The 26,786-nt window shown below is 37.4% G+C and overlaps 2 protein-coding genes across 2 annotated transcripts in view; one reads left to right on the top strand and one right to left on the bottom strand.

Moving 5' to 3' along the window:
* Window positions 1-18,882, bottom strand: part of LOC150089184 (stromal interaction molecule homolog) — a 112,352-nt gene extending 93,470 nt beyond the window's left edge. The window contains exons 1-2 of the mRNA XM_090389670.1: window positions 18,745-18,882; window positions 3,077-3,191 (exon numbers count right to left, since the gene is read on the bottom strand). Coding sequence (XP_090245796.1) covers window positions 3,077-3,191; window positions 18,745-18,882 — 253 coding nt within the window. The remainder of the gene's footprint in view (window positions 1-3,076; window positions 3,192-18,744) is intronic.
* Window positions 18,883-24,226: 5,344 nt separating this feature from the next.
* Window positions 24,227-26,786, top strand: part of LOC150089183 (steroid receptor RNA activator 1-like) — a 38,531-nt gene continuing 35,971 nt past the window's right edge. Inside the window, exon 1 of the mRNA XM_090390362.1 lies at window positions 24,227-24,417. Coding sequence (XP_090246488.1) covers window positions 24,390-24,417 — 28 coding nt within the window. The 5' untranslated portion in view covers window positions 24,227-24,389. The remainder of the gene's footprint in view (window positions 24,418-26,786) is intronic.

Here is a 26,786-nt window from a genome sequence, read left to right as displayed (position 1 = left end):
AGTGTTTCTTGACTAATTTTTTCTTCTTTGGATTTCTTTTTCTCTATAGGTTTCTTGGGCTTTATCACTTTCAGAAAGTTGTAATATTCCTCGTCGATATCTTGGTCCTGAGCAGTCTGCAGAAGCTCAAACTTGTTCTTAAGTTCCAGTACATACTGCTTTTTCTCCTCTTCTGTTATCTCAAAGACCTTTGTATTATTTATTCGAGTCTGTTTTTTCCTTTCCTTTCCTACATTTATATCAAGTGTACATCTTGCCATTCTGTGATCACTTCCAACATTTACCTTATTCAGGACGGTAACATCATTCACAACATATCTTCTGTTAGTGAGGATGAAGTCGATTTCATTAGTTGTTAATCCATTTGGACTCTTCCATGTCCACTTTCTGTTCACCCTTTTCTTGAAAAAAAGTGTTCATTACTGACAGTCCTTGAGATTCTGCAAATTCCACAAGTCTTTCACCAATTCCAAAATTTCCTATAGTTCCCCTTTCTGCGCTGTTTTGTCTTTTTGAAGTCCCCCATAATAATAGTGCAGTGGGTTTTCTGCTCATCTAGAAGGCTCAATTTTGGTGTACATTTCTTCAACCTCTTCATCATCATGGCTCGATGTTGGTGCATAAATCATTATAATCTTTAGCTTGTACTGCTTAGAAATCTTGAGTATTAATCTTGACACCCTTGGTGATGTACTTTTGAATTCCAAAATGTTGTTTTTAAAATCTTTATGGACCAGAAACCCAACTCTACCTTCACTCCTTTCACTGTTTCCATTGGTGTACAGCAGATTTCCACTTGATACACTTATAAGTGATTCATTTCTTCTTGTTTCAGCCAAACCAATGATATTCCAATTCACATTTTCTAATTCCTTTTCCAGCTCTAATATCCTGTCTTCACCGATGAGTGATCTTATGTTATAACAGGCCAAGTTCAGTTTCCGTGCATGGCAGCCTGGTCGTACCCAGAGATTCTTAGCACCCTCTGCTTCCACTCTGATCCTCTCACTGCCGTAAGAGGGAGAGTGAAAGCTGCTGGGGGCTGAGGACCATTTGTTTTGTTGTGCTGTCATATGCTGGAGGGTTTGGTCTTTTTCTCTTCACGCTGACCAGGCGTCTTGAAGAGAACCGCTCTACACGTTCGTTGCGACCTAAGTGACGTAACAGGGCTTACCATCGAGAAGGTGTGCATGAGTGAATGTTAGGAGAAGGTGTGCATGAGTGGAGGCAGGCCAACCGGACTTCTCCTAAAATCTTCTGTAATAGAGAGATATTGGATCCATCAGTGTTTTAGGCTGAGTGTCTGATAACACACAGGATACCTGTTCCCCTCTAAACCCCTCTAAGGGGTTTAGCTTATGCTGCCTTAAATCGCTTTTGCCTACTTTCTTCCTTCCCTTTCTTCTTATATATTTTTTATACTTTATATACACATATAGAGATATATATATATATATATATATATATATATATATATATATATATATATACACACACACACACACACACACACACACACACACACACACGTAGTCTTCTCCATCCCTCTTAAGCATCCATCTCATTCCCAAAAATTACATACAAAACATAAAAATTATTAAATTTGCTACCTGACAAATCCACTTGGGCATTGATGCAATGCCTCTTTTCTGTCTCAAAACTGCTTCATATTTCATAAGCAGAGAGCTTACTGAACTCTACATCAAGCAATGGAATCATGTTGGTTGACTTATGGAGCAGTTGCAAAAGATCCTAATCCGAAAACACCTGCAGACTTCAAGTCAATATCAATTGCTTCTCCCTTCCTGAAATGCCTCAAAAAATGTATCTATAATGAAGCTGCACTTGCAACCTTTTCGCATGAACCTAAACACGCCCATTATGCCATGCCAAACATCTACAGTAACCTTTCTAGTCTCTAGCACAAAAAATATTTCACTCTTGAAATACTAGTGAAGATCGTCACACTATTTCTTGATCTGAAATCTGCATCTGACTCAGCCCGTGGCCTAAGGATACATGCCCACAGTCAATTGAGCTCATGTACTGAAAATTAAGGCTCATCAAAACATAATTACATAAACATATCGGACATGGTGGGGTGGAGGATGCCAGGAAGGCACCTTTGCTGCACCCCTTCACTTGTGGCCAAAGCTCCACAGGTAACATTTCCCAAATGTGCCACTTGACACTTGCTAAACTTTGCCCTGGATCTATGGTTGACTGACAAGTTCTACTGCAATGCCATCCAGGACTCTCTTTCTGTATACAAATCCAGATGTGTCACTGCCACTCCCAGTCTGATAATGTAAAAAGAAAGCCTGTTTTTTTATTTGTTACTTTTTATTTATTTGATTGTGTTTTTTTTTTTTTTTTTTTTGTAAATTAATGTAATTGGGCGCCTTCTAACTATATTGTTGGATGGATGGTGTATGTCAGCAGCATAACCAGGTATCATTGTAAGGGGCACATGAGTATTTTTTTAGAACGCCTCCTGTGTGCTCTTTTTCTTTAATTTCAGATTTTTGGTTGGGGGGGCATATGACCGCTCTACCCACCCATGAATACACCTCTGGTGTATGTATGTATGTTGCATAATTTTTCTGTATTGTTCATTTGTATGCACAGTTTACTGTAAGATTCCTCTGGTCATCTGGGGGTACCAAATGACGATCATATAACTCACGTTAAAAAAGAATCTTATTATTAATATTATCATTAGTTCAGCGAAAAATTAATGACACACACTCAAACTGAAAGTGGTTCAATTAATACTTTTGACTGACAATATGGTAGATATTCATATAACAAAATATCAACTTTCCACGTTACTTAGCCCTCGCGATATCACAGCTGATAAAATCCTCGTCCTCCCCACACCAGGCCCCAAGTTCGAATTCCGGCAATAACGCGAGGATTTTTCATCGGCCTTTATCACCATAGCTAAGTTAGTCAGTCTCAGACGAGTGTAGCATGGTTTTTTATCTGGGAAACTCAGGTTTTCGTCCAGCAGGCAAATCTTCAGCCATAATCTAAGTCGCTGATGCGCCTAAAACACAATAACCACATTACTTACCTGAATTTTCATCCACATAAACTAGAGATGAACTTCCGGAAACAAGAGCGCAACGCTCTTGGTGGAATTGCAAGGTTCTCCACACTTGGCTGGTTTGTAGGCTTCGCCGCTTCCCCTAATTCACAAATAAAACTTCCTATCAAATAAATGATAAACCCACGCCACACTCTTGATGCTGCAGTCTTGAAATAAATACCAAACAGAAGAACAATTTCAGAAATAAATTCCACCTTTGCTGCAGCATTATCTTAATAAAATATTTTTATACCGTATAATGAAGTTAATTTCCGCATAAAATATTATTCACTAATTCATTTATAATTCAGATTTAAACGAAACACCATAAAAAACGTCAACAAAAATTAAAGAGAAACGACACAGAACGCACACTAAACACAACAAACAACTGCAACCCTTTACCATGGTGCTTTTGAAGGATCTCTTGACAGATTCACTAGAGGGCGTAACATGGCGTGACAGTTCGTAATTTTTTTTTTGGTCAAGAAAATACACAGGTACAGTATTTCGGTAGCAGTCTGAAAAAGACGACGGAAGAATTAATCAGCAAATTAGAGCTAGAGTTGCAGTGAATAAGATACCATTTTAAAGAAGAGACAGATATTTACAGGAGAGAATGGATACCGAGTTAAGGAAAAGATTAGCTTAAATTGCTTCTTAAGGAGTGACTTGTTTTATAGTTTGAGAGGGAACACTGTAGGTAGAGGATATTATTAATTATTATTGTTATTATTATTATTAGCCATATGATGCAAGAGAGTCTAAGGCTTATGCTGCACCAACCAAAAAAAAAATGAGTTACCTAAGAGAGAGAGAGAGAGAGAGAGAGAGAGAGAGAGAGAGAGAGGAGAGAGAGAGAGAGAGGAGAGAGAGAGAGAGAGAGAGAGTCAAAAGTAGAAGGGAATCGTCAAGAAAGAGAAGAATGATGATATCCAGCTCAGGACCCTGGGTGTGCCAAGTCCATACTCAACAGATGTGAAATGGAAATATAGGATTATACATGAAGAAGTATTAAGGAGAGTAACCAAAAAAATTAATTGTGATAACTCATAAAGGCGACATATTAGCCAATGTACTGAGATAGAAACTGAAGAAATAAATATCCGTTAAGTCTTTAGAGTGGAAAGTGATGGGCAAGAGAGCAAAGGAAGGATAATAGGAAAATTGGCATGTTGGATGATTTTATGGAGGGTGTGGGATAGTGGCTAAAGGTGAGGATCAGAGAGAGAGAGAGAGAGAGAGAGAGAGGAGAGAGAGAGAGAGAGAGAGAGGTGTATTGAGGTTTTATGGTCATGAACCTGTCATGTGTGATGTACACTCATGACAGGATGCAGTTTATGATAGTTTACAGATTTATGATAGTTTATGATTGTTCGTAAAAAAAAACTAATTTCTCTTAAGAATTATGAAAGATGGGGAGGAGAAGGAGAACTGTATCAAAGGCCAAGCCAATACACAAGGACGAACTTCCAATAATTGTCAAGTAGGAACTTTTATTCATATAATATACATTAAACGCCATTGAAATTGGATAAACTTTCTAGGATGGATAGAAATAATGAATAAACTTGCAGAATATTTACAGGAGAGGAGAAAATAATGGAAACACCCGATTATGAAAGTACGGGTTTTTTATAAATGGTAAAAAACAACTACTTTGTTTTGATGAGAGCAGTTAGGTTAATTAATGAACCATCTCTCACAAAGTCTCTCTATTTCCGTGGCTAACAGATATTCTGCTGCATTCCTTTTCTATAGATACTTTCATGAGATCTCTTCTGAATTGACTTCTATAATGCTCTCTCTCTCTCTCTCTCTCTCTCTCTCTCTCTCTCTCTCTCTCCTCTCTCTCTCTCTCTCTCTCTCTCTCTCTCTCTCTTCTCTCTCTCTCTCTCTCTCTCTCTCTCTCCTCTCTCTCTCTCTCTCTCTCTCTCTCCAAACCAGTCTGAACAGCACCAATCAAAATCTATTTATTGTCCAACTTTTCTTCTTCCTCATTAATCCCTTTAACTTCTGTTTTTGGAACAAGCTCCCTTCACATATATTTTCTGGAAATTACTGTCCACAGAATTTCAAGTATAATGTCACGAAGTATCTCCTTTTATCTTCTCACACTTCAACGGACGCACAGTACTAAGTAATATAAGTTCTAATACCTTTCGTGTTTAGCGTTTTCATAAAAAATTTATAAATTAAACTGTACATAATACTAATACCAGCAACTGCAACAAAGGTGTGAAAGACAGAGGAATACAGAAAGTGAAATATAAATAAATTATACAACGAAAGAAAGGCTTCGAATAATTTAAAACCAAAAGGGGTAATTTTGGAAATACACAGTAGACTAGCTTAATATCAAATAGTTTTCCGTTGAAATATGTGATATTTCACATATTTCAACGGATCAATATGGCGGTCGAGGTGTTCTCGTCTGGGGAGGCGTAATCTTGGATGGATGTACACAAGTCCAGATACTGGAAGGCGGTACTGTAACCGGGGCACGCTACTGTACTGAGGTAATCCTTCCCTATGTGCGTCTGTTCCGAGGTGTCCTTGGACCGAGTCGTGTTTATAGATGATACCGCCACACCCCATTGCACTACAGCTGCTGATATGCTTTTGAAAGTTAGGAAATTGTTCGTATGGATTCGTTCCACCGATCGAAATCCCATCGAACACATATGGAAGGCTCTGGGGAGACGTCTAGCTGCACGTCCACACCCACCAGAAAATGTCCACCAGCTGAAGATGGCGCTGACAAAGGAATGGACGATGTTATCGAAAGAACTTATCAACAACATTGTTCTAAGTACGGACAGGCGGTGCAAAGTCTCCATCGATATTAGGGGTGGCCATATATCTACTGAGGAACACTTCTTTCCTTTGTTCCATCTTTGGCAGTGATGCATCTGTATCGTGGCAGCCAGTGCTATATTGCCATTTTTGAATAAAGTCCTTCTGTACCGTTTTGTTACTGTTGTTGTGTAGGTGTTGTTTCCTTCATCATTTGTGTACCTCACGAGGTTCCTTTGGTATGCTTTCCCAGATCCAGGCCACTCCTATGAGAAGCTACAGTTGAAACCTGACTGGTCCTTAAATTTTGCACACCAGTGTATTTCGATTACGTTACGCCATCTAAATTATTTAAGAGTATATTCACTCTATACATCCGTCCAGTCTGCGCGGGTAGCACAGTGGTGTCGTTACCGTCCTTCCCACAGCGGGTGGAAAAGGCCTGGGTTTGAATCCCGTCGATGACTCGAGGCATTTTAGTGGGCTTTTTTTCACTCCGTGGCTGAGTTAGTCGGTCTCAGGCATAGATAGCAAGGTTTTTCTCCCAGAAACTGGGGGTTTTCGTGCAGCAAAACAGACAAATCGATCATAAAACACACGCAATAAACAGACATAAGACACACAGCACAGCAGATGAATTTAATTATTCGGGTTGCCTAAAAATAATAAAATACTGTAAAAAAATATACATCTCTCCTACATTATAACTTTGTTGCAGTTGTTGGTATTACTATTATGTTCTGAGGTTAATGTATTCCAGAGAAATTAATTTCTGCTACTTTGTACACGTCTCAAGAGAAAAACAGGCGACCAAGCAGAAGCAAAAATTTTGGGCCTTCTCCACAGTATTCACAAATGCTTCTTCCTCAACCCTTTAGCGAATATGCCGAATCCGCAGTGTTGAATGCGATACTATGGTAGTATAACCACTGAGATAGATAAAGGGGTCCTTTTTTGTTTGAAATAGGGCATATCGCGGAAATAAAAACTAGGTCAAATGGCTACCCTAAGTGGAATATAAGGGGGAAAACATTGGTCTTGAGGACTCATTTTAGGAACGGGTACAGAGAAGGGCAGTCAGTTGATGAAAGGAACAAAACGGCGTACTTATCGAGAAAAGCTTCAATTCTGCAAATTGCAGCGTCTGAAAACTACGCATCTGCGAGGTGATTTGATTGAAGTGTGTAAGGCTCTGAATGGATGGAGCAAGTTAACTGCTGATGGGATTCTTTCTCTTGCTCAGACTAAGCACATGAGGGGGACATAAATTTAAATTGAAGAATGATTTGTCCTTCCTTGAATTTTTGAATAAATTCATGGAAGGACTGGGAATATTCTTGGAGCGTATGGATTGGTGAAGTGTGTAGTTATTATTATTATCCCCCCCCCCCCCGATGCTCTACGAATTTGCTTTCTTCTTTCATTTGCCACTACTAATACACTGACTAAGGGAATTGCAAATATTCATTTACATATGTACCTACATATAATTAAAAGAATAATAACGAATATATTTCATTTATGAGATATAAATCCAACATAAAGCCGGCCCAAGGGTTTCATGCGCCATAGGCGAGACTTCAAATTTTCACCCCAGTTGTATTTTGTTCATAATGTCATAAATCAATAATGTTATAAATAAATTACATAAAATCAATCAATCAATAATATTTGGTATAACGGGTCCACAGAGAAGAGGTTTTAAAATTTTTAAGAAATTAAAACTAGACACAAATGATCAAATAAAAACCAACTCCATCTCCCAAGCAGAATGGAAGCAACACTATTCCAAACTATGATATAACCCAGGCACTAGGGAATTGGAAGATGAATCTGTGATAACCAAAGATGAAGAAAATATAACAATGGAAGAACTAGAGCTAATATTACAAAAATCAAAAAACGGAAAAAGCCCAGGCATAGACAATTTGAATGTAGAACTATTTAAATATGGGGGCATCTTACTAAAAAAAACGCACTACTAAAATTATTTAACATCATATGGCATAAGCAACAGATACCCAAAGATTAGGAAACAGGAACAGTAATCAATTTACACAAAAAAAGGCTCCAGAAATAACCTTAACACCTACAAAGGGATAACACTGCTATTTTCTGCTTCAAAGCTATACTCTAACGTACTGAAGAATAAGCTTAATAAATAAAGTGAACAATTCTTAGAAGAAGAACAATGTGGGTTCAGAAAAGGGAGAAGCACAATAGATGCCATTTTCTCACTACAACAAATTTTGGAGAAAAGAAGAGAATTCAATCTATCAACATTTCTGCTCTTTATTGATAATGAAAAAGCATATCACAATGTAAACTAGGAAAAACTTTGGCAGATTCTACGTGAAGAAAATATCCCAACCCAACTCCGGAAAGCGATCCAAAGCCTATATAAAAACTCAAAATCTGTATAAAATATTCTAAGGGCCAACTATCAGACCCAATTAACACCAATAAAGGAGTGAAACAAGAATGGACTATCACCAAATTTATTCAATATCTACATCAATAAAATTCTTAAAGAATAGAAACAAACAATTAACAACGGAATACAGTTGAACAACAGGAATAAAATCCAAACTATATTATATGCTGATGATCAAGTTATAATTGCAAAATCGAAGATGAACTACAGATAGCAGCAAATGAACTTAATAAAATAGGTAAAAAGTACAAGATGAAAATCTCCACCTCAAAAACAAAATCAATGGGATTATGTGGAAAAAACGTACAAAGAGTCAAAATTGTTATTGATGATAAAATAATAGAACAAATATCTGACTTCACCTATTTGGGAAATTTAATATCAAATGAAGGGAAAGACATCCACACTAAACTACAAAAATATAATAAAATGCATGGAACAATTAAACGCCACTTCGGAAAACAAATGACAACTGAAACAAAATTACGACTGCACAACATCACAAATTAGAAACAGCACAAATGAGATTTTTAAGACCATTATTAGGCTTTACAAGACTAGACCACCAAAGAAATTTAGATATCCGTGAGAAATTAAAAGCAGATAACATAGTAAACGACATAAAACGATATCAGGAAAAATGGATCAGCCACATAGAAAGAATGAACCCAGACCGGATCCCAGAATTAGCCTTTAACTACAAACCTACAGGCAAGAGAGATGTTGGTCGACCAAGACAACGATGGCGAGATGAAGACCTCCAAGAGCTACAACGGAACAGGTCTTAAAAGACCTAAGCCGGACCAAGTTCATGATGATGATGATGATGTGATGATGAATATTTGATATAATATATAGATAATGTTATTTCTTTATTTCGAAATAATTATTACTTTATTTAATTTAAATAATTATTTTTAACCACTAAAAAAATTACATTCCGTTGGAATGCACTCCTAGGACCTTTGCGCCCTAGGCGACCGCCTAGTTTCGCCTAATGGACGGCCAGCTCTGAATACCTGACAAACATAACAACACTGGTAAGGCATCAGGCAATTTATTTTGTCAGACACACTGAAAAATTTTGTTTGGATGGAGACTCCACATCAGTTCCATACCGGTAGTTTTTTCAATGCATGATATTGTGATGCAATAATATAACAAAATATTATTCGGGTGGGTATTTAGCTTCCTCAAGATTAATTATTCTAATCAAGATTAATTATTTTTCTATATGTCATTATTTTGCTATTCATTCCTGGTAATTTTATTAAATCCATAGATTCCATTAGTAAACTTCTTTGGATTATGATTAAGGCATCATGCTAAGCAAGCATGAAAAAAACAATTTATGTAATACCAAAGCAGCACCCACAAGTTGTGAAGATCAATTTTTATTCAGAGACAAGGCTACTTATTTTCAGATGTCAGCAAATATCTGAAGAAATCATGTCGCAGTTTTTGTTATGCGAGTTACAGGAAACCTTTTGAATCTTTAATATATTCGCAATGACATTTTATCTCTCAGTGATTGTGAAATCAACTACTGCGTGACTGATTTCATCATTCTTTCACAGTTAAAATTAATTTAGCAATTTTAAATGCGAAATCATATATTCTCCCGAATGCAGGAATAAATAATGTACGTTCTGTACGACTTCTATCAATTACATGCAGAACCTGACAACGACTATAAATAAATGCATTATATTGGCAGATATTTCTGCGAATATAATGCGTTTCAATTAAATTAATTAGTATTATAACTGCTTAAATTATACAAATAAAGTAATAATACATATATAAATAAAGAGTACAACTTTTTCATTTATACCTTCCCCATTTCCTAAAAGTGGCTATGCAATTCCGCTTCGTATTTTACCAAATTAGACTGGAGACAGTCTAATTGGTAAAGTCGAAACAGGAATTACTTTCATGGGTTCTCTCCCCTCCCACCCCCAGTAAACTCACTGGAAGCATAGGGGGAAGAGGATCCATGAAAATATTGCCCAAGACCAACTAACTAAGTTATCAAGCGGATGAAAACTCTTAAATATTTCTTTAGTCTTGATGGGATTAAAGCCTCGGCCTTTTCCCATGGTTTAGAATGACAATAATTGTAAGCCATGTGGTACCTCAGAAGGGTGCATATGCACAGTCAGCCTAAGGCTGTGTTGCTTCCTCTTCTGTTCATCCATTAATAGGGAGAGGGGTGTAGACGAGATTTCTACTCACTGTTAGTTTTCGCCCTTTATATAACCTAAAGGTTCAGACATCATTTTGAGGAATAATGTTACACAGATGGCGTTGAAGGGATGAATTTTGATCCAGTACAAACGCGGTGGAGAACCTGACGCTATGGTAGTTTCGTCACTGACATAAAGGTATCAGTGGCGAAACTATTGCCATAAAAGTTGAGGAATCAGTATATCGGGTAGGTAAATTGCATTTATTCTATGGTTAGTTTTCTGTTTTGCTAGATGAAAAGTATTTTTCCGAGAGAAAATATTTACCTTTTCCTCGAGATCAATAATCCGAGAACAATATTAAAAAAAAAGAGAGAGAGAGAGAGAGAGAGAGAGAGAAATACAATCTTTTTCACCTTAGGGTGGACGGGGGGGGGGGGGGGTGGAGTAGCATCGTTAACCACCGTGCTCTCTGCAAGGATACAGTACTTAATGAGGAACAGGACTACATTGTGAATGTTCTAAACTGGGATTGTGGATAAATTGACCTCCTAGTTCTCAGTTGAGGTAATATAGCCCAGTTGTAGTTCTATATTTTGCTATGTCATGCTCAATAGATAATACATTATTAGAATTATGCAAACATTTTTTGCATCTCATATCAAATTATATTTATTTCTAATATTAAGAGATATACAAAGAACCACAAGTGAAACTACAAATGATGAACCTGAAAAATTCCTGAACGGGTTCCCTCCCGTGTCCCATATAAAGCCAACCGTCGAGCCCTCTCATAGTGACAAGCCTGACAATGTAGTAGTTTCGCCACTGAAAATGAGTGTAACTGAAATGTTTTTTTAAGTTGTTGAGTAACCTTTGGACATCAGTATAGCATTCTACCTACCACCACTACATATTTTTATTGTTAAGTAATAACAGTTAGAATATACAGAATGATATCTCACCAGAACCAAACTACCTTACTTCTGCAGTGAGGGTAGGAATTTTCCGCTACTATCAGCAGAGCTGATGTTAGGCATATTGAATATGTGCAGCCGCATTGGCCTTGGATAATCAAATTTATCTGTTATCTAGCGAAAATATAGAGCTTTTTGTGTTACAAACAGTACGTACAAAACTCCATAAGATATTCTCTTCAACTACAACCTACAAATAATGTGCACGAATGAACAATTCTTTAAATACAAATCAATAAATGCTATATCATTGTCGCTGGCAAACATGACAATCTAAAAGTCATGCATTAGGTCAGAGTAATGATTCGTGTTAGAATCACTAGACTGAAAAACTATTCATTCCGAGTTAATGATAAGTCACCGTGGTTGTTGGTTAACAGTAACAAACAGTCCTATGACTTTCTTAGAAAAAAAACTCGCTCATGCTGTGCATTCATTACAACCATGCAAAATTGATTTCTAAAATCTAAACAATACATTGCCTCTTTCTTGTGTACTCGCTTCATGAGCATGTCAATGCTTTTAAGGGCTCGGATGTAAATAAAAAACGTCCTATTAGAGCCATCCGAGAATGATTTCATCTACCCACGTATATTATGTCCATAAATTGTACATGTTCTCTAATCGATTTACCTTTTTGCAGGACAAAAAATCCGTGCTTCCGGGGTTTAACTCTTGTTATCAGCGCCTCTCACCGAATAGCTCAGCCATGGAACATAGTCCATCAAAGTTCCTCGCGTCTGATGGATTCAAACCCAGGCCACCCAATTGTGAGGAGGAAATGACCCAGATGCAATCCGGGCAGACGCTCCTATGTAAATAAGAAAATACCGTTATCTCCCGTAGTGAAAAGTCCAATTAATATTATCCATTTATACCCCTGAGATCTAGAGCAAGATGTCGCGCTTTCATCTCAAGAAGACCCTAACTCTTTTCAAAAGAATACGTGCGTGCGACGTAATTTTTCTGGCTCTGAATTGAAATCTTCAGACCGTGCAAACAATAAGGGATAAAATAGCCAAATGTTCATGTTTATTATCATGGTGCAGTGAAAGAACAGAAAACATAGATTTTAGGAGGAATTTAAAGGGAAATCTGAAATTGAGAACAGAAAAAAAAAAAAAAAAGAACAAGAAGACTGTTATTTGTCATGAATTAATCTGGTCACGGCAGGACGCAGATTGATCTTGCGGGGATGACCCCATACAAACAAACAATTTCAACTCACATGTTTGAACAATCATGTCAGTTAAAATTTTTTTATGAACTTTAATTTTTATAATAATGTTTACATTCGTTGCATATACCTCCGTAAATTATAAGATTATTCGCATTGTTTCAATGGGAAAATACACTCCGATTTTCAGCAATCGATTTAAGGACGAACTTTTAGACGATCCATTGCCCAACTCAGGGACTTCCAGTGTATAATTTTGCTTTCACTACACAACAGTTTCATTTAATGTAGAGGTTCCCAAATTTTCTCTGTTCACGGTGCTCTTAGTGTCTCAGTAATTTTTTTACCCGCTGTATGCCAAAAGAAATACCTAACAGTTCCGTTTTTTAAGTAGTTAGATCCAACCAATAAATAATGTTGAAGCTGTGAACTACCTCGAGCTATTAGTTCGTGCGGTGTCCGACAGATGTGGAGTGTCGCTGTGTTTCCCTAGAAAATTTAAAATTCCCAGCGGCGCCCCTGTGACTCCGGAGCGCACAGTTTTGGAACCGCTGACAATGAATTTTTGCGTCTAGTTTCACGTTTAAGAAAATTTCCGTAACATATTTTACATTGGCAGGCGTGCTTCCCCTTGATCTATAAGTACAAGCTCTCTAGAGGAATTCAAACGATTTTCATAGGGTATACAACAGATCCGGCGAATAATTGGAAACAGGAAAAACCTGCAGCAGCTTTGGCAAGAGAGATGGTCCAACTCTTGTAAAGCAGAAATCACAAGAAAATTCATACCCCAAGTCAGCAGAGTCTACCCCGGGACCCCACATTGGTTCTTCCCAGGATTACACACTACATACCTACTAACGGGCCGTGGTGCCATAAAGGCCAAGTTAAAGTAAATGGGAATTGTAGACGACCCAAACTGTAGATGCAGAGAGATGTGCTCGGAAACACATAACCTAGGAATGTGAATACTGCGAGGATCTCCGAAGCATCATAATAACCAAGACTATGTACCTTCCCCATAACTAGAAACATCTTTTACTGGACACGGAAGAAGAATACAAAGCATTCATTAAGTTCGCGCAGGATCTTTTTGCAAAGAGGAGGACATTGATCTTGCTGCATAACAGCCCAGGAGATTTACAAAACAGACTGTAGACCCAAACCAAACGAACAAGAAAAGAGAAGCAAGGAGCCTAAGTAAAGGAATGGTGCCCCTATAAAAAAATCCTTACGGACTGAACACCCGGAAATGACACCTAAACTAGACGCTATGACTTACCCAAACTTGAAGTTACTAAATAAAAAAAGGAAATGAACAAAGAGGAGGATGCCTATGGCAAACCGACATTGATGATGGATACGTCCCAAATCAGCCTTAATCTGATGGACTGGAACTGAGTACCTACAATGCGCCTAGTAGTAGTACAAAATTCTCCACCAAAACCGAAACTAGCAAATGGAAGAACTGGAAATACAACTGAAGGACGACAAATACTAACATATGAAATGACCTTCTAGTCCCCCCCCCCCATCCGAGGTGTTGGGTACTGCATCCTGAATCTGACCTTCCACCATTTGGCGATCTAAACAAGGTGCCCTAACCCGGTTTCTTCCAGCCTCGTCTCTCCTCCCCCATACTCAAACTTAACTTACCGAGTATGCCCATAAAGTAACTTAATTGAACTAACGCAAAAGTTAACCCCTCTCACTTAAACCTATACCCTGATTCGACTCTAAATTCACCACAATGGTCCCCATTTTTTTGTATATATAGGCCCTTGCCACTGAAATTCGGAAACTAGGTGGCAGGGACTGCCAGAATACTTAAAAATCTACTATCTCCTCGTGGAAAAGTGTGGGCAACGGTGGGCTAAATGGTCAGAAGAACAACAGAACATAACATTACACAACATTCCACTCCCCACACACTTTTAAGTCTCTGGACTCCACATAGTACTGTGATACACACAGTACTATGTGGAGATGGGGGAAATCCCTGAGCAGTACGAATGGTAACACACTTTATTTTTATTTACAATTTTCGAAAGAGCCAAAATCGTCACTCTACATAGCTACCATTTTCTTGTACACCGAGTAGACTAGATGTTTGATTAAAATAGATTAAAAAAATTCATGTTTAAAATAAAAGCTGTGGTTTCTGACAAGCATAGTTGTTCTAAAATTAAAAATATCTGCAGAATCGCGCTGAAAAATCTGACAGCTATTTATAAAATCTGTCTATACTCCTGTGCAGGTAATTGAAACCAATGATTTTTATATATTATTATTTAATTAATTAGTAATTAAAAAACGCCCATTACAACAAGTTTCATAGATATTTACTTTTTTTTCCTCTATTTCTTTTCTGTATACAGGTCTTGAGGCCTCATTTTAGAAAGGAGATAGAGCTACTGGAACGAGTACAGAGAAGGGCAACGAGATTGGAGAGTGGAACAAAGGGTTGACATTAACAAGAAAGGCTTAAGTTCTGCAAATTCAGCTTCTGGAGACTACGCACCTGAGAGTTAATCAAATTGAGGTGTATAAGGTCTTGAATGGATTGAGCAAGCTCAATGCTAATGGGATTTCTTCCTCTTACTCAGTTTACTCACCTGAGGAGGCATAAATCAGATTGGTCTACTTGATATCGCTGGTTCGACTGTTGATGACCCTGCTCAGATAGCTGAATGAATATTTTGCATCTACACATGAAGAGTTATTAAGAGGAGAATACAAAAAATTTAGGAAAATGTAACAGGGTGCTTAATGATTTTGTAATAACTGAGAGCAAAGTGGAGGAGAAATTGTTGAAGCTAAGCATAATAAAGGCACCTGACACTGTTGCGATCTACCGATTTATGTTAATTGAGGCGGGAAAGGAAGCAAGCAAACCCTTGGCCATCGTTATGAGAGCATCTTTGGATTCAGGGAAGGTCCACACGGACTGGAGAAGTGCAAATGTGTCTCCAATTCAGAAAGGGGATCTAAGTGTGACACAAGGAATTACAGACCAGTTAGTTTAACTTTTGTTCCAGGGAAAATAATGAGGTCACTGGTTAAAGATGCATTGAAGGATCGTTTAGACAAGTCTGCAGTAATAATGCAGACATAGCATGGGTTTGTTAAGGGAAAGTCTTGTTTGACAAATTTGTTTGGATTCTATGATGTGGATACATAGGAACTGGATGCAAAAAATAAGTTTGAAATCATATACTTGGATTTCAAAAAAGCTTTTGACACTGTTGCGCAAATGCATGGAAGACTACAGTACAAATTGGAGCAGTATGTTATTATGGGCAGGTTACTACAATGGATAAAAGGGTGGTTGTGTGGAGAACAAGTGAGTGGTAATCAATATACGCTACTCTTCGTGGACTAAAACTATTAGTCGAGTCCCTCAAGGTTTGGTGTTGGGGCCACCGTTGTTTGATATATTTATCAATGATATTGATGAAGGTATGTCAATCTTAATCTCCAAGTTCGCAAATGATACAAAAGTTAGCAGGGTTGTTAATCACAGTAATGACAGTGTACTACTGCAACAGGATCAAAAAATGTTGGATAGATAGGCTGAGAATTGAAAACTGAGGTTTAACATTGACAAATGCAAAATACGGCATATGGGTAGAAGTAACCGCAAAGAAAAATACAACTGTGTAGTGCTACACGTAGGGTGGTAGAAAATGAAAAAGACCCGGGAGTAATTGTGTAGTCCGATATGAAATTTTCTGATCAGTTCAGACAAGCTGCCAGAGCAGCTCATGGGGTATTGTCAATGATATACAGAAATCTGCTAATAGAGAAATGGACGTGGTTTTCCCTTTTTATAAGGTTGGCCACGCCTTGAGTACAGGTCTGGAGGCCCCATTTCTGGAAGGTGATAGCTTCTTGAGCGAATACAGAGAAGGGCAACAAGATTGATGAGGGGAACGAATGGGTGATCTTAGCAAGAAAGGCTTCAATTCTGCAAAAATTGAAGCGTCTGGAGACTAAGCACCTTCGAGGTGATCTGATTGAGGTATATAAGGCCTTGAATGGATTGAGCAAGCTCAATGCTGATGGGATTTTTCCTCTTGCTCAGAGGAAACCCCCCCCCCAAACCTGGGGGGGGGCATAAACTGAAACTGAGGAAAGACAGTTGTTGAACAGATGTGTGGAAATTTGCCTTTAGCCTGAGGGTAGTTAATTGCTGAAAGAAACCTCCATCTGTCGTTTTGGAAGTTGATAGCTTAAATAAATTTAAAGAGCTGGGCAAACGTTTAGATGGAATGGCTGTGTGAAATGTTTTTTTTTTTGGCTGATGCTATATAAGCTTGCTTTCTTGTATCACATGTCTATACTACTACTATTTATATTGCCGTCGAAAAATTAATAACGTTCTTGCTATTGAGACAACATAACTATGCCTCCAGTAGCTGTATGTTGTTCATGGAAAGAATAAGAAGGCACATATGTTCGAAGGCCAGGTAGAGAACGTTCCAGAAGTACCAATGGAAGACAAGGTCGATATATCCAAAAGATTTTTTTGGCGAACAGGTCAGCCACTTCTGCCCAGATTAGGAGCGTTGTTGTGCCCAACATGACCCCTCCCATAGTATGCAATGTTTAAATCTTTAAAACTTTTCCCTCTATTTCCTAATTGGTTTAAGTGGGTGATCTCATTCTGACTGATCTAAGGTAATTCCTGTGCCTCTCTCTCTTTCTCTCTTGAAACAATTTTCGCTAGATAATACTTTCAAATATATATACTTTCAAATATATATAGCACAAATATAGAAAAAACTTCCATCTGTCTTTGTGGAAGTTGATAGCTTAAATAAATTCAACGCAGAACTTGACAAACATTTGGAGCGAATGGATGGGTGAAATAAGGGTTTTTTTTTTTTTTTTTTTTTGGCTGATGCTATATAAGCTTGCTTTCTTACATTTCTGTGCCTTTGCTAATGCTAACTACTGCCAATTTAATCATGTCAGATCTATCTCAATGGTCCAATGTAAATAACTTATCCATATCCTCTACAAAAACATAGATGATGCTGGTTAATGGATCGCTTAATATTTCTCAGCCTCCTGTTGAAAACGTCTAAACAAATCTGTGTTCATGCTTTCCACTTAAATTCCCTGGCTTGATCATTGATAGTAAGATCACATTCAATAAATATTTGAGGCATCTTTTCGAGAAAGATGCTTCAAATGTTTATTTAAAAAATAGTTTATGTAAGTAAAATATGCTTGCTTTCTTCTGTGTCTCCCCAAACAGTCTTGGGAACTTAACTCTCGCTCCCTGTAGTTGTATTATAAAGCGGTGTTTTTGGCGCAGATGGTTTAAAGCAGTATTTTATGGTGCAGAAGGTTTAAAGCAGTGTTTTATGGTGCAGATGGTTTAAAGCAGTATTTTATGGTGCAGAAGGTTCAAAGCAGTGTTTTATGGTGCAGACGGTCACAGGGGCATGCTGCCTGTGTGACCTTCTTGAGAATTACCATCAATGTCACTTCGGAACCCAAGGCAGAGAAAGCATGCTGTTGGAATCTTTTTATGCAGTGTTGGCAAGACAAATGGTCCACTACTTCACGTCTGCCACTTTAGAGTTCACTCAAAAATGGTTCCACCATGGTCTGTACACGGTCTGGTCATGATTCTGTTAATGCCAATCTTGCAACTTTCAACCTTGTTGAATCATCATTTTGTTTTTGTGGCACTCAGGAATCCTAGAAACATATTCTATGCCACTGCCATCAATACCTGGATCCTTGTAGAACCTTCTCTCCACTGAGCCTAGAAATGTTGTTAAGTTTTAGGAGCATCAGCGATTAAAGCCATTTTTCTCCTTGTATGCTGTCTGTGAATTGCGTTTGTTCTGTGATCGATTTTCTGGTAAGCTGGACGAAAAACCAGAGTTTCGGTGAGAAAAAACCAGCCTACCCTCCTCTGAGACTAACTCACCCACGTTGTGAAAAAGGCCCATAAAAATTCCTCACTTGATCATCGGAACATAGGTCTTTTCTATCTGGTGTGGGGAGGACGGCGAGCCTACGAACTGTGCTACTCACGAGGACTTCTACAACTGAACCGTATTTACTTTCTGAGTATCAGAGAAAATTTCCAGTTGCTGCAAGAGTTTGTTCGCCCTGCCTTTGATCTCCAGAGATGCTCCATAATAATCTGAGGCTACACAGCATAAGATTACTGTGTCATCAATGTATAGACCCCGTGCCATACTGAATGTATTCTTCCATTGGTTTGTTGTGTTCTTTTTTTCCCCCAAAAATACCGAGTTTCCAGGAGATAAAAACCATACGTTCCCATGTCCGAGACCGACTATCTCTGCCACATTGTGGCAAAAAATCCACAAAAATTCGTAGCCTCATTGGCAGGATCCGAACTCAAGCCTTTTCCACCTCTTGTGGAATGACAGTGATTGTAACAGTGCTGCCCACAAGGGCAGATTTGCTTTGCTTTCTTGTAAAAATTATTTAAAATACGGATATTTTCTAGAGATTTTATAAACAGTTATCAGATTTTTTTTTTCAGCGCGGTTCTATAGATATTTGAAATTTTAGAACTGCAATACTAATCACGACACCAACACAGCTCTATTTTAAACATAATTTTGAAAACACGTTACAGATTTTTTTTTTTTTTTAGACTTCGGTATTTATAAAGAAAACGTTAACTGTATAGATTTACGAAATTTGGATCTTTCGAAACTGTAAATTTTCAATTTACTGGTCTATATGCAGATGAGCATATTAAACAAATAGCTATTAAGCAAATATTTCTTTTTGTGCAATTGCCATATTGTGCATCCAACAAGCATACAGCAACAAATAAAGTCAGGTGATTCTGCTACAGTACATGAACAACCTATCTTGATATATGAAGAAAAAAAAAAAAAAAAAAAGAAAGAAATAACAATATTTCCGGATTTCTTCTTTTCCGATTTAAATGAAATATGGGACGTCTTCAGAAATATTTATAAAAAGTGCCAAATATAAAATTTCTTGCAAATCCGTCCACTTAGAGTCATGTTATTGCACGAGAATGGATAGATAGACAGGTTGAAGATTTGTCTAAAAATGTGTTTAGATGAAAAGTTTCGCCACTGCTTTCGTAACACTCACACATTCATTTCTGGATTAGAGATTTTGAAAATGTGGCAATCCTACATGTATTGCAAATTAAAGGTTAATCTTTACAAGCTGGTACTCTTCCGGTTGATCATTGAGACGAGGCGTGACGTCACTGCATATGAATATTATTATTATTATTAGATATATAATGCAAGGAAGCCTGAAGCTTATGCTGCAACAGCCAAAAAAAATTTACGAGTTACCCTGAGAGAGAGAGAGAGAGAGAGCACGTCAGAAGTAGAAAGGAATCACCAAGAAAGAGAAGAATGATGATATCCAGCACAGGACCCTGGGTGTACCAAGCCCATACTCACCAGATGTGAGCTCCTGGGGTAGAATAGCCGGCTATGGTTAGCCTTAAGTTGTTTATCCCCCTTACCGCTGTTTTAAAATAGGGAACTAATTTCCGCTATTAAAACAGCGGTAAGGCGGGGGATAAACACCCTAACCAAGACTAACTATAGCTCGGGCTAGGCATATCAACTGCTGCTCCTCGTAACGATCAACCGGAAGTGTACCAGCTTGTTTCTGTGGGCATTAATAAGATTAGCGTTTGGAACGATTTGGAATGTTATATAATGGGTGGACAGAAATTGTATTTACACTGCTGGAACATATCTCTATGTAAAACCCATCTGAGGCTATTGTTATTGTTATTAGCTATATGGTGAAAGGAAGCCTAAGGCCTATGCTGCACCAGCCAAAAAGAAATTCCCGAGTTACCCTGAGAGAGAGAGAGAGAGAGAGACAAAAGCAGAAGGGAATCACCAAGAAAGAGAAGTATGGTGATAGTCAGCTCAGGACCCCTGGGTGTGCCAAGCCCATACTCACCAGATGTGAGCCCCTTTAGCAGGTAAGGGTAGACAGTAATAATGCAGTTTTTTAAAGGAATAACAATGAATAATGTATTTTATTCGTTGGCAAAGCAGGTAGTTTTATTTTTATTGTAGTTTCATGAAATGCGTGATGCCTATTGTCAGTTGCGGATTAAGGATAGTTAGGGCCCTTAGGCAAATTATATTTGGGGCCCCCCCCAAAAAATAATAATAAAAAAAAAAAGAATAAAAAATAAATAAAAGTTAGGTGGCAAATAAATGAAATTTTGTACTTTTGAATTTTTTGCTTAAATTAATCAAGATTTTTATGATGTTTACTGAAAACATTAATCTGTTTTAGAACACCATAGGAAAATGTCTTGGCTTGGGGCCCCCGCAAAGCCTGCCGCCCCTAGGCACGTGCCTCATTGCCTTAATGGGTAACCCGCCACTGCCTATTGTCTTCACTCTTACCCATCCGTATGTAACAACTGGACTCTCAATGGACAGATATGAAATTTTATATTTGGGCCTTTTAAAGAGATTTGCCGAGCCATTCAATTTAATTAAAATTGGAACAATAGAAATCTGTCAATTATTATTATTATTTTTTTCTGTGTGTGATAACTCGAGACAGGAAGTTATGCCCAACGTTTACAGTGACTTATAAGTAATTAATTAAAACCTCAATTACAAACTTTTTGCGTGCGTTACTCCAGCGGCTCACATCTGGTGAGTATGGGCTTCGCACATCCAGGGTCCTGAGCTGGGTATCATCATTCTTCTATTTCTTGGTGATTCCCTTCTACTTCTGACTCTTGTTTTCTCTCTCAGGGTAATTTAGAAATTTTTTTTGGCTAGTGCAGCATAAGCCTCAGGCTTCCTTGCACCATATAGCTAATAATATGTATAATGCACAAAGGAAATTTTTCCATGAAATTTTATATTCAGACTTTCAAAAAGATTTTTCGAGCCTACCTAAATTTCATTAAAATTTGACCAATAGAAAAATCGGCGAAATATCGGTTTCATATAACCGCAGCTTCCGGTTTTGCAAATTCGCGTTAATTATTTCAAAGTAGATCAGCTTCAATATAAGGCTCTTACCCATGGATCTTTGTTACTATGAATGATGGACAGGTCTAGTAGCTCCGCCCACCACTGCTTCGTATTGATTGAAAGATCAAACGTAGTAATGTGAGTAATTGATTGGTTTTAGCCCAGAGTAGTTATTACTCTGTAGTTTTTAGTACACTTTCATTTTGAGTTACATATTTAAAAAAGGTTAGTCAGTTTACACCACCAATTTGGGACGGATTTATCATATATAACGCGTTTTTGGTGTTTTTGTTGGAGTCAAGTATTGAATCTAGAGCGTTTGCACCAGGGGAGGGGAAATGTAAACTTCGGGGGATACATGTATATATTTTTTTATTATTTAATAATTACAACATATGTATATGTTACAAACAAATTTGTACATTTACATTTATGCATATTTATGAATATTGTAATAAGAGAATATGATAAAACAAAAGGAAATACTGTATTTATTATTTAACATCTAAATACTAATAGTCAGTTTACAAAAACCGCATTATTGACAATAATCACAGTTTATAATATTAAATATCACCGATTTAAAATTCGCAAAAAAATTATGCAAATTGTAATCAAACATGCAAGTCCTGTCTTGTAATAATTTTATTCTTCTTTGCGTGTGTATCAATCACTTCATTTATTAATTTTTCCGAAAACTCATTCGGGCCCTCTAGCTTAACTTCATGCAATCTTACAGTACATATGCACTATGCTGCCACTTTATTAGGTACACCTACCTAGTAGCGTATTGAGCCTCCTTTAGCCTTCAAAACAGCCTGAATTCGTCTAGGCATGGATTGAAAAAGATGCTGAAAACGTGCAGGAATGGAGTACCATGCAGACATGAGTGTGTCACGCAGTTCCTTGAGATTCGACGGAGGTGTAAGCCTGCAACGAACAACTCTTCCAAGCTCATCCCAAAGATATTCAATAGGATTGAAATCCCGGACTGAGCGGGCCACTGCAACAAAGAAAAGTCATTTTCATGTTCCTGGAACCATTCTATAATGATTCAGGCTTTGTGCACCGGCGCATTGTCCTGCTGGAAATAACCATCTGACTGAGGATAAACTGTCAACATGAACGGATGCACTTGGTCAGCAACGATGTTTAGGTACGATGTGGCATTCAGACGTGAATCTATGGGTATTAATGGACCCAACGTGTGCCAAGAAAACATTCCCCACACCATAACACTGCCCCCACCACCTTTCACAGTAGTGTCATACGTATGGTCATGTGACTTGCAACGTTGTGGGACAGACCATTTGCGTGCATAGCAGGGGTGTACCTAATAAAGTGGCAGCACAGTGTATAACAAAAAAGGTTATAAAATGTATTATTTATAGACTGCGACCAAACCGTTTTGTTTACAAAGGAAGAATTACCCACAATAGCCTCTTGCTGTGAAAAAAAAAAACAAATAAAGGGAAAGTGAAAATCATAAAGCGAAACTGCCGACGATTGAATTAGTGGCTGCAGTAGACTCTCCTCTCCTTCCAAACATTTAGCCTGTCTCTGAAAGCCACGGGATAGTTTATAATTACAATATCATCTGTCAGGAACCTATTCGCAGCCTACGATATACAAACAAAAAATTAGTTGCAAGTAACAGTTTGTGTGAAACACTATTAAGAGATGATTTGTGCGAAAATAAAGGGAATCTGAAAACCAAAAAACGAAATAGTGGCTTTTAGTTACAATTTGTGCAGCCAGAAATATGGCCCATTTAATTATTTTGAAAATTTCGTGCCTTCTGAATTTTAGTGATTGTACCACCTAACAAGTACCACAATTAATTGATGTGATTTTTCGTGTTGTGTTTATTTGACATAAATTTATTGAATTCGTGTTTTATAAAATAAAAGTTACTATTTTTCACGGGGAAGGGGGGATTTTATTCCACCGGGGTGAACCCCCCCCCGATTGGAGCTATTATTATTAACACTGATTGGAGTTATTATGTGTCGTTATTTTCTAAACCCCTGACGCCTATTTGAAGAATTATCCTGTTGACCTTTGAATTTCCCCAAGCTGTCAGCCTCAAATAAATGCAGAATTAGCATTTAATTGAAGTAGTAGAAACTTATGTCCATAGAAACATCAGAACCTTTATTGTGCTGGGCTATGTGAGAATAGAATACAATTATATTCAAACAACAACAATAGTTGCAATATTTATTAAAAACTAACTATAATTAAACTAACAAATGTGTAAAATGATAATAAAAACTTTCTCAAATAGCAAATATCGGATATTTACATGTCCGGTATTTGCTCAGTTTGTTTATCAGACAGCTAAAATACCGGACTATCCTGGTAAATTCGGACATATGGCTGGATTGGTTTTCTAGCATACGTAATTTTTATTGTGTTTCCTGAAGTTCAATATTTCCTGCAGAAAAGAAATAACTAACAAAATTTGCGATTTTTTTTCCTTACTTCGAGAATTTTTTTTTTAGTTTGTATCTCACTGTTGGCACAGTTCAGTTGAAAGATGGTTACGTGTTTGTTATATAGAGCATTTTAGCACGCTGTGTTTATGGTTGAAATCTGAGTGTATGTTTAATGCGTTTTCTTAGTATTAACCGATATTGAACTGAATTTGAACTGGGAATTAAATAACTGTGTATATTTTAATTTATTTTAAAGTTATTGATTTCTTATGTTGACTAATTATGGATCTTGAGGAAGTAGTTCGTCCAGGTGAGTTGTTGCAGTTTTGTAATTTGAAATTGTATGTAAATCGGAGTTACATTAGCTGTTTCAGCAGTACCTACAAAACTAATTAAATGCATACCACATTGGTATATTTTCTCTACCATTTAAGCGTAGTGCAAAGACTAATGTGCTGAACAACTGTTGGAAAGCCAACTAAGTAGCGCGGTCGAACATTTGTCTAGTTTGGCTTAGTTGTACCACCACCCGAAAGGTCGACTGGGATAGCATACATGCATTTCATTTTAGTGTTTTCTAGGATAATAAGAAACAATATTTTACTCATCATTTGATACTTATAGACCGGATGTAGGCGGGTGTTTCCTGCGCTAAAAATTTATATATAAATATGAAGAACTTTTTTTTTTTTTTTTGGAAATCAAAATAACCAGCTATGGTGTAACTGAGGGTGGTAGAGTTGAGTACCTTCCCTCCCCAACATTCGGTGACTTTGAAGCCAAGGCGGGTATTTGTTGTGGGTGGAAAATGTGAAAGACAAGTTTTATGACAAATGAAATCCATTGTAAATATTATGTATATTAATACATATTTTCTCCCCCTGCCGCAAATGAGTATTAGTTAGTAGTGGCAAGAAAGCAAGCTTGTACATCAGCCAAAAAAAAAAAAAAAAAAAAACCCCTTCCCGTTTCACCAATCCAGAAAATACTTTGTCTTGTTTTTCCCTTGAATTTATTTAAGCAATTCATTTCAAAAACAACAGATGGAAGTTTGTTCCAGCAATTAACCACCTGCTGGCTAAAGGCAAACTTGTGTATATTTATTCTGCAATTATCCTTCCTCAATATGAATTTATGCCCTCTCGTGTGTAGTTTGAAAAAGAGGAAGAATCTCTTGAGCACTGAGCTTGCTCAATCCATTCAAAGCCTTAAATGCTTCAATCAGATCACCTTGCAGGTGCCAAATCTCCAGATGCTGCAATTTGCAGAACTGAAGCATTTCTTGGTAAGAGTGCCCTTTTGTTCCCTTCACTAATCTTATTGGCCTTTTTTGTATCCATTCCAGCAGCTCTACATCCTTTCTAAAATGAAGTCTCCAGACCTGTATGCAGTACTCAAGATGTGGCCTGACTATTGCCTTATATAATGAAATAATCACCTCCTTATCTCTGCTAGCAAAATTCCTGTATATTATTGACAAAATGCCATGGTTTTTTTCAGTAGTTACTCCTGTTATGTTTAGCACATAACTTTTCAGCCCTCAAACATCAAGACCAACTAAATATAGATTTGCCCAAATTTAAATTCTAATGAAATATTTTATTCTTATTTTTTACATTCTAATGTATGTTATTCTTCTAAACTTCATATCTTACATCATTCTTATGAATTTGTGAAAACATGCTGGTATTAAGGTAAATTTATTATGGTGGTTCTTGTTTTGGAGATTTTTGGTTCATTGACTATTTTGGGCTGGTTTCCATGGTGTATCATTACTGCAGAAGTACGTGTTCACAGACAGATTTGCATGTTGTTGGAGGGGGGGGATTGAAATATCAGAAGCAGTTGTAATACCTTATAAAGAAATTAAAAAGAGAGATAAACAGCAATGAGTGGGTTCCACAGTTTCAAGGTTGGACCTCTTACTGTTTTTAATATTTATTATTAATATTGATGTAGGTATTTCAGGCTTTATGTTTAAGTTTACTGTTGATTCAGAGGTGGTAGAGTGGTTAATGCCAATAATTAGGGGTATACTTTAGGATCTAGATAAACTAAGTGGATGGCACTTGAGGTTTAACATTGATAAATGCATTTGGGTAGCAGTATCCCAGATTATCATAGTACTTTTGGTTAGCATCAAAGTCAATGTAGTTGATATAGAAAAAGATCCATGGGTAACTGTATTGGTTGCCACTTATCTGGTGCCCTTGCAGGTAGCAGATCATAATATATTATTGTCTTCACATCAGGTGGAAGAGGTGTGAGTTTGAATCTGGTCATTGATACAAGGAATTTTTATGGCCTTTTTTCACAATACAGCTGGATTAGTAGGTCTCAGTTGAGGGCTGCATCGTTTTCCCTCCTGGAAACTCAGGTTTTTCATCCAGCAAACTAGGCAAATTGACTACAGAATATATCCAGTTTACAGACAGAAATTTAAAGACCAATGCCTCATAGCTCTAGTTGTGCTTTGGCACTGAACGCAAAGATAAGAATGAGTAAAGAGGTAAGGATGAGACGTGTCTAAATGCATTATGCTTTGTTGTAGCACATTCCTTTGTTTGAACCCGAACAACAAGCATAAACCAGATCCTTTTTTTTAATGGACCTTGTGCAGTAGATAACAAAAAAAACAACATGAATTCAACATGAATTCAAAAAATAAAATTTGTGTAA

Source organism: Mastigoproctus giganteus, chromosome 2, assembly GCF_048544385.1.
Source record: "Mastigoproctus giganteus isolate SK-2022 chromosome 2, ASM4854438v1, whole genome shotgun sequence".
NCBI lineage: Eukaryota > Metazoa > Arthropoda > Arachnida > Uropygi > Thelyphonidae > Mastigoproctus > Mastigoproctus giganteus.
Note: the sequence above shows the minus strand (reverse complement) of the source record. Positions and strands in the feature narration are given on the sequence as shown.